Source organism: Delphinapterus leucas, chromosome 13 (genome assembly GCF_059928025.1).
Source record: "Delphinapterus leucas isolate spDelLeu-1000000601 "Yukka" chromosome 13, BTC_Dleu_Yukka2, whole genome shotgun sequence".
Taxonomy (NCBI): Eukaryota; Metazoa; Chordata; class Mammalia; order Artiodactyla; family Monodontidae; genus Delphinapterus; species Delphinapterus leucas.
Genome location: NC_143141.1, coordinates 83,834,419 through 83,849,055, shown reverse-complemented (window position 1 = coordinate 83,849,055; position 14,637 = coordinate 83,834,419). Strand labels below are relative to the sequence as shown.

Genomic DNA, 14,637 nt, shown 5'->3' with positions numbered 1-14,637 from the left:
AAACGATTAGCAAACAATATTTTGTAATGCAAATAAAAATTGGGTTTTCTAATGTAGATATCTGATTGGCCTATTTCTTACTTTGTTATCCTTCTAATTGCCAAAATGTCAAAAAGAGTAGATGCATTTTCCTTAGTTTACTTTTAGTTCTTTCTTCCCCATGCCCCAGAGACTTAATGTGCTCTCTGCCTTCTGTTTCAAGGGGACCATGGGGCTGGGGGGGGAGAGGGGATTCTCAGGGCATTTGTTTTCCCTAGTGATTACTAAAGCAGTAAGCCTTTTATCCTGGCAGGGGGAAGGTTTGGAAAGGAGATTCAAAATATTGCATATTGATATTTCAAACTTTGGGCACTGTATCTCAAAGCCCTGACAACATTTTATGTTAATTATCCTTTTGAATGAAGGGAAGTTAAGCAAAGAAGAGCAGCCTGCTTACTCTGTAGTCTGGAGCAGGGCAGAATAGGACAGGTAGGAGAGAACACAGCATCCCATGCAAATATGTTGTAAATGTTTGTGCACAGGATTTATCTTGGGATGGACAGGGGATAAAAAAATTATTCAGTGTCAAGCCCTGAGCTACTTCCACTGAGCTCCTCTCTGACACCAGTAATGAACTCTTCAGATACTCCTCGCAGAGATCCCTGAAGTCCAGTTTATAACCAGGCCAATAACTCACTTTTGATCTCTGAAGCCACTTGTTCGATTCTCTGGACTTCAGGGCCAAAATGAGTTGTTTATTATTTATAGCAAGTATAAAAAAGGTCATCACAAGCTGTGGTCAGTTCCAAGGATGGCAACTGGTATTCTCGTAACTTGCACGTGGGCAATGGCAAAATTTTTTAAAAGATTTATGCACATCAAATATATACAGATGGTCATTTTAAAGCCACTTTTTCCATCAATACTTATTAACCATCTAATCTGATAAATCACTGTATTTGGAGACTGTGGGGTATACAGAGGCCTTCAGAAAGCAAACATGAACTGGAGACTCTGCAATTTGAGAATACTTAAGCAGAATCATCTATCAAAAAAATTTTTTATAATATGTAACAGTCCTCATGTAAACTGGGGCCGATCAGCTAACTTCTCTGGAACACCAGTTTTCTTACCTTATGCAACACGATTTTATTCATTCAACCAACAGTAGAGCCAGGTTAAAGACTGGTCCTGAAATCCCATATACCCTGGATAGGTTGCTGGCGCTGGTATTTGGGCCTCAGTTTCTCGTTTGTTGCAGTGGGGATGTTAGTGAATCCCCTACAGAGGCAGGGAGATTAAGTCATTTACTTAAACACCAAGACGTAGTGCCTAGCAACTTGTAAGTGGTCAATACCTGTTGACTGTTTTCATTTTCATTACTGCTGATGGAATCCATTCTATACCAGTACTGTTAAAAAGGTCCAGAATACAAAATTATGTAGAACACAAGTCAATCCCGAAGGCATTCACTTTTTAAAGAGGAAGAAAGTCAACAGAGATGTGTAATAAAATGGGATGAGAGCACTAAGAGTTTGTACCAGATGCCAAGGGGGCACAAAGAGGAAGCACCCAGTTTTCCCTGGGTAAAGAGAGTAGGCTCCACCGAGAAGCTGCTGGAGCCCAGCCTTGAAAGTAGAACTAGATGTCTAAGAACTCTTTAGGACTTAACGTTATAAGCTTTTTGAACTGTCGAGCTAAAATTTCACATGTGTGAAAGTCATCTTTCAGCATCCCATATCCAGAGCACATTCATTAACTTTCCAACCAGGAATGCAATCATTAATTACTGCTGGACAGTCTTCTCCCACGAAACCAAACAAAAATCCCTTAGCAATGGCAGTTCTGGGGGTTGGGAAGCAAGATTATGTCCCACTGTCGACATTGGTGATGCGCCCCCTTCACAGACAGACCATTGGAGGCCAAACTCAGGCCCAGTCAGGGAGGGGGGTGGTCAAGGCTCCGCCTTTTCATTCGCGTTTGACACCGCGCTCCTTTTAAACCAGGCGCCAGTGCTGGGTCAGCAGCTTCACACAGGTCAAAGGAGATGAACCGAACACCGCAGGCACAATTTCAAAGGGATCGGTGGCCGGCAGGAAAAAGTCTGTGCGCCGAGGACCAGCCCAGGGGCCCTCAGGAACCCAGGCTCAGGGGTCCTCAGCAGGGCCCCGGGTGCCCGCCTCTGACAACGTCGTTCCCCGCCCCGGGCCGCGCAAAAGGCTCGGGGTGCACTGGGGATTTTTCTCCACCCTCAGACTCAGCTTCGTCGCTGGAGTCTGTTCTCCCGGAACACAGAACGCGGGCGGACGGCGCGCCCAGTCACGATCGGTAGGCGAAGCTGGTGGATGGAAGCGGGCCGAGCCGCCGTACGGAAGCGCCCCGCCCCTCGCGCGCTCCCGGCCGGCGCTCGCACCTAGCCCCCGGGGGCGGCGCGCGCTTCGGTGTGCGGGGGCAGGGCGGGGCGGGAAGGGGCGGGGCGGGGCGGGGCGCACGCTGGAGACCCGCCCCTGCTCCCCTCCCCCTCCGGCGGAGATTGACGAGCCCTGGGCATCGGCCCCAACCAATGAGCGCGTCCGGGGGCGGGCCCTGGAGCCAGCTGCTTTGGCTACTTAGAGTCGTCGGCTGGGCTGTAGGAAACCAGAACGGAGTCGGGACTGCCCAGGTGGAGCAGGCGCCCCAGCCAACGTGGACCGGCAGGCGCACGGGCATCGCGACGGGGACCGCACCGCACGGATCCGCGCGGGGCAGAGCCGAGCCGCAGCCCCACGCGCCGCCCAGGACACGCTCGTCACCACCACCTCCGCAGCACCCATGGGGACCAGGAGACTTTAAAGGAGTTTGGGGTTTCGGGAGCAGGGAAATCACGGGTACGAAGAGGCAGCTTTCTTTGCCTTGGAAACGTGTTTTCTTCGTCCGATTGTTTGGACCCTGTGCCGGGTAGGAGGGAGAGGGGACTTCTGGCTGAAAGTGGGCCTCGCCACACAACCCGCACCCACACCGGCACACACAAACCGCACTGGCTTCCCCCATCCTCCCCTTGCCTCTTTGTTAGGTTATTTTAGACAGAGCAGCCTCGCCCTGGCGCAGCCAGATTGGCTCTGCTGGGGAGAAGGCGAGAGAACTAAGGGGCAGAGTGCACCTGCCTGTGTGGGCAAGTGTGCCCGGGTGCGTGGGTGTACGTGCACTGGCGAGCGTGCCAGCGTGGGGTTGGAATAGTGTACGAAGGTGGGGGTCTGAGTGTGTCGTCGCGAAGGTTTGTCATTGTACGTGACATCAGCACACCGGTGTACCAGCCTGTCGGTGTCTGGACTCCAAGTGTGCAAAATTGTGCTGGTGTCAAGTGGGTGCCCGTGAACGTGTCCGATGGTCATTGCGCGAAGCGCTCTCGGGGAGGAGCACGGACCTAGGGTAAAACTGAGAGGTGGGCTGGGGAGGGGGGCGGCTGAAAATGTGAGCGCAGCGCGCTCCAAGCTCTGGAGCCCGAGGCGCTCCCCCTTTCCTCCAACTCACCCCTCCGTCCCTTCCTGGGTGTCCCGACTCCCACGCTGCCACACCCCGCGCTGTCCTTCCCACTGGGACCCCGCACGCCCTCCCGCGCTCCAGCCTCTTCTCTTGTGGGCGTTGGGCCGGGTTCCGGTACAAGGTCCGAGGCTGCGTGGCGGCGTCCGCTCTCGCCCGCCGGACTGCTGGCTCCCGTGCCGGTCCTGGCCCCGGGGAGGCGGTTGACTCCAGTACAGGCGCGCGGGCGGCCAGGTCCCGGGGGCACGGCTCGTCCTGGGGAGGGCAGCGCGACTCTGATCGTGTCTCTGCGTCTTCTCTGTGCTTCCGCAGATCCCCGCTTCTGGCCCCGGCCTCGCCGCGTCATTGATGGGCAACCAACTGGACCGCATCACCCACCTTAGCTACAGCGAGTTGCCCACCGGGGACCCGTCGGGGATCGAGAAGGACGAGCTGCGGGTCGGGGTCGCCTACTTCTTCTCGGATGAGGAGGAGGACCTGGACGAACGAGGCCAGCCCGACAAGTTTGGCGTGAAGGCCTCCCCGGGCCGCGCTCCCTGCCCGGAGAGCCCTAGCCGTCGCCGCCACCACCACCTGCTGCACCAGCTGGTCCTCAACGAAACTCAGTTCTCCGCCTTTCGGGGCCAGGAATGCATCTTTTCCAAAATGAGCGGCGGCCCTCAGGGCGCCGACCTGAGCGTCTACGCGGTCACGGCGCTGCCCGCGCTCTGCGAGCCCGGCGACCTGCTGGAGCTGCTGTGCCTGCAGCCCGCGCCAGAGCCGCCCGCGCCCGCCCCGCACTGGGCCGTCTACGTGGGCGGCGGGCAGATCATCCACCTGCACCAAGGCGAGATCCGCCAGGACAGCCTGTACGAGGCGGGCGCGGCCAACGTGGGCCGGGTGGTGAATAGCTGGTACCGCTACCGCCCGCTGGTGGCCGAGCTGGTGGTGCAGAACGCCTGCGGCCACCTGGGCCTCAAGAGCGAGGAGATCTGCTGGACGAGCTCGGAGAGCTTCGCCGCTTGGTGCCGCTTCGGCAAGCGGGAGTTCAAGGCGGGAGGGGAGGTGCCGGCCGGCACGCAGACCCCGCAGCAGCAGTACTATCTCAAGGTGCACCTGGGTGAGAACAAGGTGCACACGGCCAGGTTTCACAGCCTGGAAGACCTCATCCGCGAGAAGCGCCGCATCGACGCCAGCGGCCGCCTGCGTGTGCTCCAGGAGCTCGCCGACCTTGTGGACGACAAGGAGTAGCCTGGGGGAAGCCGCCCGCCCCTCCAGCCTCCCCGCGCCCCGCTCCCTCCCCCGCACGCGGGCTCCCAGGCCGGTGATTCAGCACCCCCCGACCCCCTTGAGTGGCCACCCGCAGCGGCCAGCGCCCGGGCTGCAGCCTCGCATCTTTCTGGCAAGTGGCAGGTAGTCCCAGGAACTGGCCCCGGGACTGAAGGGGCCGCCTCCGCCCGGCTGAGACCCCCAGTGGTGATGATGGTGTTGGGAGACCCAGCGTGCGCTTGCCCCTTGAATTGTAAGTGGGGAGAGGAGAACGGGCCGAGGGAAGCAGGGACAAGACCTCCCCCCAAGAGTCACTGGTCTAGTGACTAACACCCGACCTACTAGAAAGGGACCATCACCGCCCCAAACGTGCACACACAGACCGGTGGGAGGTGAGAATGGATCCTTTCAGGGCACAGCTCAGCTCTAGTATGGATGTGTCCCCAGACTGCAGGATTTCCAAGAAATCGAGCCTGTCCCTCATGCACTTGTGAATAATTCCACGAGGGAGCAAGCACTTCGGGACTCCGGGTTATCCCGAGGCTGCCCGGGACTTTTTCAGCTCTCCAGTCCCTGGTCTCCTGACATTGTATCCCAGGCTCCGGGCTAAGCAAGACAGTGTTTGTTTTGCTTCCCGTTCTTTCCACCTAGGGAAGCGAACGCCACTCCCCACCGGCATTTGCCTGTGAGTCTCCCTTGCTGGCAGAAGGGATGCCTTCCCGGTCCCCGGAGGATAATGGCGCAGCGAATTTGATGAGGCGAGCCGGCCACGCCCCCCGGCCAGGAGAAGGCTCACCAGGTGTCCGCGAACTTGAATCTGTGAAAAGGGCGCTTGTTCTCAACCCTAGAAGGCTCCACCTTGGGCTGCGTTTCAAAAATAACCACAGTTTTAAAGGGGTTGGAGGAGACGGAGGGGAAAGACATGGCAACATTCCAGAAACCAGCATTATTACAGCACCATAGCCAGTGTATTTAGTTTGGCTTTTCCTAACACAGAAATCTCAGAAGGTGGGGAAGTGGAAATAAAGTCTTAAAATCGAGAAAGCAGTTGTCCAAATATGTCAACAAAGCCTATCGTGTTGATGTTTTTTTATTGACCATTTTAGCAGCATGCTAATAAAATTTCAAATTGAAATTTTTATTTTCATGGCTTTAATCCATGATAGTTTAAATACTGGGGGCCATTAAGAGTGGATTTAGCTAAGAGCTTAGCTAACATTGCCTTTTCACTCTTTTTCTCAAACCTTATGAGAATTCTGTTTTTGAATATTGTAGTTAATTTTTTGACTTTAACGGCAGCCCTAGTAATGGTGGAGTTGTTAATCCATGTGTATATTGTGCTGAATCTCCATCAGTTAAGGGGTTTACTGCTTCGGTGGAAATTGCTAGCAGGTTCCATGATGTTAATTTCTCGATGTTGTATACCACTACCATTCCACATTTGCATTTCTATTTTTCTTCCTCTCCCCCCGATCTTCTTAAAAAACGAATGTAGAATTGGTGGCTTTTTCCCTCTTCTCTTTAGCCAGTCCCACAATTCATTCCTGAAAACCGGAAAGAACTTCTAGGATCAGGTCGATCGTACGGTTTTCAAAAAATTAAGGCTGTTTGAAACCCCTTCCTTGGGTAAGGACTTACCAACTTCTCTTCTGTGCTGCAGCCCCAGCCTGATTAACTGTTACTTGATTCAATGTGTGTCAGACACACCTCCAGCATCTACGTCCCGTCCCTTCCAGGGGAATTTGTCAAATAACGGTGTTTAGCTCATTGTTGCAAGCAGTCGCCTACTGACAGTTGTGATTTAGTTGGACAGCAAATATTACGGTCAAAGCCAGTTTCTTGGCATTTCAAAAACAATGCAATAAAAACTAGTCGAGGTTAGCTGCGACTGGAAATGCCTTTCTTTTGTTTGTTTTCATGGTAAAATGATTCATCTCTGTTTTGTTTTTTGGTTTTCAGCCTGGATTCATTCCCTGATCTTGACTCAAAAGGTCAGCTCAATGAACTATGAACTAGAGTATTTTTCTTAAGCCTACTGAGTGATTTATTTTTAAAAAAAACGTTTAAATGCCTATGCTTTTCTTTCAGCACATACAACAGCAAAACTTTTGTAATAACTAACTTAACATTTGCATGTATGGAGAACTGGAAATCATTTATTTCCCTAACTTATTCCCCTTTCAAATAACAGATGTCGGATCCTAAACCGAAATTCTTTATTGTATCTACACAGCCCACATTCTTTACTGTGTCCTCCTACTGTATCTTGGCTCTCTGCTGTATTAAATACCATCCTAAGGATTTGTTCGAACAGGACTCCTTCTTGACATTTTGTCTTCTACCTGTCACTCAGAGGGTGGGACTTTAGCAAAAGAAATGAATGGTCTCTCACACCTGAGATTTATTTCCTCTGATGGCACATAATCTGATTTTGCTCTTACTAAGAGGGTCACTATAACAGAGGCTTAGCTTGACACTTGCTGAGACTAGATTAGCAATAAAAATAAGAGTTTGGCAGGCAAAGTAGCCCTCATGACTATATTGGTCTATTAAGGATTGGGTTGATGGTGATACTTCTACAAATTCACGATAGAAAAACACTAGTTACAAAGGGAACTTGAAAGGTCTGTATATTCCTTATATTACTCCTGAAATATTTGTTATCTGTTGGTCAATGTTAATAATAACCAGTGGCAGAATAATTCTAATTGTAGTACAGCATGAAGAGGCTATTATCAAGATATTGTCTAATAATTTTATCCTGGAAAACGTGTCTATTTTTAGGACGTTCTCAACGGGAATGACAGCAAGAAGGTGGAAGGTCTCTTGGAAGATGGTACCAGTAGACTTGATTTTTATTATGAGCAGATATAATGTCTCTGGATGTTATCAGAGTTATAGAAACTAAGCCAAAAGCCTCCTGACGTTTAAATAGAAGTCAGGGATTTAGTCTGGGTTTTCGTTATCCTCGAGAGAACAGAGCTTCATAGTAACTTTCATGATGTTGAGTGTGGCCTAGCTGGTGGTCGGTCCCGTCAGTGATGTGGTGCAGAAGAAAACTATCCATAGACCCCCATCCTTTCTCACTTTCAGAAGGTGATTCTGAAAAGCAAACTACTAAAAAAAGATGAATATTTTTACTTCAGGGACTGCTTTGCTACACATTTGGTAATTAAGGAAAAAAAAAAAGGAGGTAGAATGGGGAGAAGGGAGGTTAGGCTTACTTTAAACAAAACCAGTCCTGAAACACTGTTATTCTCAAAGTATATCTTTGTATATAAAAAAAAAACTCTGTAGAAGTTACATGTATTGCATTTCTTTTTTAAAAAATTAAAAGTATATTAGTGAGCCAAATAGATATAAAGTTCCTCAGTATTTAAAAATTTAAATGCCTGTCATGACTGTATTTTATTAAATGAAGCAGTACCATCAAGTCACTGAAAGTTATAAAACACTTGTGCCAGATTAGAACATCAAACACAGGTGCAGCTGTAAGTTCAGTGATGTTACCTGATTTTACTAGACTTTCAGAATTTTGATGTTTATGTTCCTCTTTGTGTCATGTTTCTGTGGTGAACACTTTTGTTTGAATAATATTTTCTTTTCCAGAAAAGCATGCTACTGGTGTTTACAAAAGAATTACCTGAGTGATCCGTTTATCCTAACAGTTTTCAAACATTACCTTATTATGTTGTGTGTGTGCTTTCAACATCCCTAAGAATTCAGTGTCTTTGGCATCCAATAAATGGAGCAGGGTCAAATTCCAGTGAAATTAATACTAACTGTACAAACATAACAGAGCTACCTGATTTACTTTTATCTACATGTCTATTTTTAAATCATTCTGCTTTCTCGTTTTTAGACAAATGAAGAGAATCTAGTTAGGTGGGCCTTTCAGAGATGATTTGCCACGTGCATAAAGGGTCTGCAAGTGAAAAACACAGGCTTCCAGATTTCTGGAAACATTAAGAACTGTGTTTAGAAAATGGTTGTCTGAGATCCAACTCGATATTTTTGCGGACAATTACTAGCTATTAGCAGAATATATATATATGTGTGTGTACGTGTGTTTATATATACACACATTTATAATCCTTATACATGTATATGTATACATACATATAATAATTTACACAGGTCATATATGCAAATGTGCAGGTGTACACATATATATAAATACATTTCTACCTATAGCTAATAATTGTGATTTCATTCAGAGATATAGATATATGTACACACACACATGCAAACTATTTAAAAATAAAATGGAGAGTGACTTGAGATCTACAAAAACAGGAGGAAACATTCGAGGGTGCAAAATAGCTAATGAGTAACTGGGACACCAAGGCAGCTCTGCCTAAAACGAAGCATAAACAAAAAGAAGAAAATGTGGGAGTTGCAGTTAGTTTTAGTCTCACTTTTAGAAAACTATGTTCCTTGTTTCGCTAAAATTGACAAAAGATTCAAAGGAAAGCTGTAAAGATTATAAAGTAATTGCAAAAGAAGACACAAGATGAAGTGGAGAGGTTATGAGATGATAAAATAAGCTAATAAGCTTTTCAACAGGGGATACCTGTTCTCCATTCGAACTGAAGACAGAAAGCTAAGATCTTATTTTCCAACCATTTCATAATTTATAAAATCTCTGATTTCATAAATCATAGGTTGTATGTTTACCTCATTTGAACTTGCAATATAAGAGATTTAAGCATTTGAATACGTTAGGGAAAAGGAAAAATAATCTCCTCTGCCCTTACTGGAGGTGAGTTTTGTGATTATTGCATTCATTGGCAGCACCCAGATGAACAGTTCCCCATACTGTGGGCTTGGCACATAGCAGGTGCTCAATAAATATAAGACTGTGGCATTTCTCTACTTTACATGGTTTTCAGTGATACTTGATCACTAGGAAAACCAGAAATCCCACCACCTGGCTTGTCTGTAAGGGAACTTAAATTTCTTTCACAGAAATTGGAGGGGTTTCCCACCTCGGAAGGCTCACAGAAATATAATTTATGAAGCTTAAGGCTGATTTCAGTTAAAGGGTATTCTGCATGTTCTGTTTGCTTCTAGGGAAAACAAAAACAAAAACAAAAAAATGACTATCAAAGAATCCAAAGAGAAAATGTTCTCTTACCATTTGCTTGGAAAGGGGAAAGCGAAATAATAATTCTGACAAAAACTTCCACAACTTCATCTCTCATTTACCTCAAGGAGAGATTTTTCTCGCATGAAATCACAAGATTATTCCTTCAGAAGGAAGCTTATTATTGAAGCTCTTGCTAAAAATCTTCTTCAGATGTGCAGGGGGAAACCTACTAGATTGTTACCTTAACTCTCTGGGAAAAATTAGATTTGATGGAATTTGGTCATGGGTATTTTTCTAAATAAACATTACTCATATATTAACATTTCCAAATAATTGCTATGCCCATTGGCTTTTATAATCCAATTTTTTTTTAATGTGAACATGAGTTCTGAGCTTAATTTGGTTCAAAGGGGAGAGGCTTGTAAAATAGTAGGTGTGGATAGAGCCAATGACTTAAATTTTAAGCATAAAATAAATGCTTCAGAAGTTAATTTCAGCTATAATACATTCAGTGTTCCAAAAAATAGGAAAGATCATATAAGATCTTACTGCTCGTATGCTTCCTAAGGAAATTCTTGCCATCAATCTGTGAAACAGACATTAACGTTCTACTCAGGCCACAATGGTAAACTCGAGGGCTTCTTTATTAGAAATACACTGATATTTGCTTTAACAAAGAAGTTCTTCTAAAATTCAGTCACTTTTCCCTCCAGCAGTCCCACAAGACGCCAGCTCTTTGCTCAGTGCCAAGCCCATTGTTTTCAGGTATCAGATTCTCCTGGGGAATGAGCAGATCTGGCAGTGATTCTGTAAAGCATCTCCCAACTTCTAATAGTGCTTCTCAGCACAAGTGTTTGCCCAGGGTCTGAGCCAGAGAGAGGCTAACTAAGGTCAAGGATAGGGCTGCCCCATTTTGCAAATAAAAATGCAGGCCACTCGATTACTTCTGAATTTCAGATAAAAAGGGAATAATCATTTTAGTATAAGTATGTTCCATGTACCATTTGGGACTTACTTAGACTAAAAATGATGTGTTTATCTGAAATTCAAACAAAACTTCCTGTCCAATATATTACCTGGCAGCCCTACTCAGGGAAGACCTCACCATCTCTAAGAAGACAGAGGCCTCTGCATTTTCAGAGCTGACAAACAAAGGACACATCTCCTACCCACATCATGGAAGTCTTATCAGATTGTTCACGTGTCTTTATGGCCAGATTCAGGTCCAGGAACGAGCATACAGTCCAAGAAAAGCCTCAGAAGGAGAGTTCACAGGCTCCCTAGTCATTGAGAGAGTTGGCTGTGCATATGTGTAGGTGGGGATGGGGGAGTGTTTCCTGTGTCTCTATTCTTATACCCTTTTGATTATATTTATAGGACATGCCACCCTTTATCTTGGGGGGTATGATGAATACTTTCCCGTACAACCAAAAATACTCTACGCCACTGTTTTTTTTTTTTTCCCGGTACGCGGGCCTCTCACTGTTGTGCCTCTCCCGTTGCGGAGCACAGGCTCCGGACGCGCAGGCTCAGCGGCCATGGCTCACGGGCCCAGCCGCTCCGCGGCATGTGGGATCCTCCCGGACCGGGGCACGAACTCGCGTCCCCTGCATCGGCAGGCGGACTCCCAACCACTGCGCCACCAGGGAAGCCCTACGCCACTGTTTTTAATCCCACCTGCTACTTATCCCAATCTGGGTCCTCACCTCGCACCTGGCTATTTCACAGCTTCCTCACCTTTCCCCCGGCTTCTCTATCCAAACACCTGCAGCCATAGCGCTCTTTCTCAATACAGGCCCATTGCTCACAAGATAAAGGCCAAGGTCCTAGGGGGCAGCAGTCAGGGTGCTCCATGGTCTGACCCCTATGTACAACCAGCTGCATTTCTCTCGACTCACAGGGTTTTGCAGAACATAGAGTGTTCATTCATCCTTTCATGACTTTCTACATTGTTCCCCTTTACCTAATGGCCATTCTTGATTCCTGAATGGAAAACCCGTATTCAACCACCCTTCCTGGCCTATCTCTAAACTACCCCTAGCATGGTTTTAGTAATTTCCTTCTGTGTGTTCCCACTGAATTTGCTTACAGCTCCCCCAGACTTGCCTCGACTATAAATATTGTTTACACCTGTCTCTCCCTGCACTGAGCTCTGTTACAAAAGGCCCTGGGACTTACTTATTCTTGCAGCTGCAAAGTCAAGCTCTTGTGGTAGGCGCTCAGTTAGAGTCTGTTGGACGCATGGAAGAAGTAGGGAAGGGAGAAGAGCTGGCTGCTCCGTATGTATGTGAGCATTGGCCCACCAGCTCACTCTGAATGGGCTATAAAGACCTATTAACTTATACGTACTTCGCCCTGAGAACCATGCAGTAGAAAATTCGTTTCTATTTAGAAAATTAGCTGGAATTCTGAGGAGTCTACATTGCATTATATTACCCTACAAATGATGGAAGATCAGCCTTATGTAGTTGAAAAGTTTTCTCTGCCCTGTTTATACCTGTACAAGCATTTCTTAATGAATGAACTTCATGAGTTTCATTATGATGGAAATACAGATTTTTTTCCTCTTGGTAATTTAATTTCTGCCTAGGTGAGACAGCTTTGAGAGTTGCAGATCTAGAAGGCAGCGGAGGAGTGACTTGTAAGACGTGAAGATGAGACAAGGCATTTCCCATATGGGCCACTTCAGTAAATGGGTCCTCGAAAGCCATGTTAAGTCAGTACAGAAAATGTCTACTGAAAACCCCAGTCCTGTTCCCTTTTGGGAAGTAAAATCTCTCCCAATCTTAGACTAAGCAAATGTGCCTATAGCATGTGTGGAAGGAAGAAAAGGATCCCCTTGCCTAGTATTCCAGCAGAGGGAGCAGAGGAAAACCAGCCCCCTTTGATAGGTGATGTTTGGACCTCCAGGCTGGTTGAACAGCTAGAATAATTTGAAATGATATGAGATGCAAATGAGCACTAAAAATGTAACTCAATTAATGTCTTATAAAATATATATGGTTTTATATATTATATTTTCCCTGGAACTCTTAGGAAGAGCATCCCGTGCTTTTCCAGGGAATTATTATTCTCTTTAGCACCTCTGGACAATTAATACAATTAATATAGTTTAATATGGTTTTGGTGATGGTTATAATTATCTGTACTTCAGAAAAGCATTCTAGTTTGAGACTTTAAACCATAATATCCTGTTGAGAAAAGAAGTGTTAAAACTTAAGAATGGAGCACATCTTGAGAATGAAAGATTACTAATTTGGGATTAGAAATACAGGTAAATACGGGTTATGGTAAAACATTGCTTTTGCCCAGAGAGCAATTTCCAGAGGAGAGAGCAGACGAGATTTTTCATTATGCAGCCTCACCATTCTGATTTAAAAAATCAGTGCCCCTCGTGTGCATCTGTTTTATCTGTATATAATTTTATGAGACAGGGTCTACACAAGGCAATGGGAGCAGACGCAGTTATTCCACCCTCTACAGACCAACAAAATAAGTGCTTGACAGCCCAGATATGTTCTGCCTGTGTTATATCCTTAAAGACTTCAAGGACTTTCCATAGCTTCCCAGATAAAATCTAGACTTCATGGCATCTTTGAGCTCTCCTCCATTCTGCCACCTACACCCCAGCCTCTGAAGCTTCATCCTCTGACCCCTTACCATACATTCTCATTATCTGTGCTAAACCACTTACCTCTCTCCGAAAGCCATGTCACTGCATGCCTTTGTTCACGCTGTTTCATTTGCGTGGAACATCCTTCTCCCCTCCTTGACCTTGTATCAAAATTCTCCTCACCCTTTAGGATGCAGTTCACATATCAGCTGTTCTATGAAGACTCTCCTTCTCCTGAAACACCCTCTACTTTGACAACAGCGGGCCAAATTATTCCTTTCTCACTGAGCTCCTGTGGCTCTTCACCCATCATTTTAACATTCATTCCACCCATTTCATATTCTGATTTTCAGCCCCTAACCTATGTCAAATACAATTTATTTAAGTTAATGGGAAGCAGATTACCTTCTGAAATAGTATTCTATCTTGAGGCAAGGATCTTGATATTTTGATCTTTGGTTCCTTAGTAGCTAATATCTTGGTCATATTAGATGCTCAACCAATGCTGGCTTAATCGAATTCAGTTAGCTTAATTCAAAGGCGACTATTCTTCTACAAGAACAGAAAGTGCTATTTTTAAATTAATGTTCTAATGGAGGTCAACTCCCTAAACATTTATTGGGTCCCTATTAAAGGCAAGCCTTGTTTTAGGTCATGTGGATACAAAGCACGGTCTAGACTTCAAGAACTCAATCTGGTAAAGGAGACAGGCACACTATTAGCCATAATCCACTACAACCTGGAATATAGGTCATTGCAAAGATATAATTTTTAAAAAAATACCGTAGAAGGCCAAAGGAAGAAGCATTTGGAAGTAGACATCAACTTCAGGAAATGAAAGTCATTGACTGGAATAGAAGATCCGAATGATGTTTTTAAGAGAATTACACAATTTTGTTTAGTCTTTATTAATAGTTGAGAAAATAGACCAATTTTTCATGTTATGTAAATGTAATAGACTTTCTTTTGTCATTTTTATGTAAAATGCTATTTTTAGAGTGTTTGGTCCTACAAATTCTATAGAATTGAGATTTAAATATATTGAGGCAATGCCCTTTTGCTGTGGAACTACTGAGACTGACAGGTTATTAGCATTTAATTTACCAGTTAATTCACCTCCAGCACATCTCTGTAGGCAAGATCCTTGATTGATCGATGCACTGGTTGCCTAAGATTTAGTTCACAGGGT

General features: G+C 45.8%; 1 protein-coding gene across 4 annotated transcripts in view; it reads left to right on the top strand.

Moving 5' to 3' along the window:
* Positions 1 to 2,683: 2,683 nt before the first annotated feature.
* LRATD1 (LRAT domain containing 1) overlaps positions 2,684 to 14,637 on the top strand; it is a 54,827-nt gene continuing 42,873 nt past the window's right edge. Inside the window, exons 1-3 of one of the 4 annotated variants that reach the window (XR_016395518.1) lie at positions 2,684 to 2,846; positions 3,811 to 4,999; positions 6,706 to 14,637. The exon at positions 6,706 to 14,637 is cut by the window's right edge and continues 42,873 nt beyond it. Coding sequence is in view for 2 of the 4 variants with exons in the window: in XM_022554166.3 (XP_022409874.1) it covers positions 3,847 to 4,728 (882 nt within the window). In the remaining 2 variants the exon portion in view is untranslated. Of the gene's footprint in view, positions 2,917 to 3,810; positions 5,882 to 6,705 lie in introns of those variants that run through there. The other 3 variants (XR_016395517.1, XM_022554166.3, XM_089923424.1) reach the window with 3 other exon arrangements.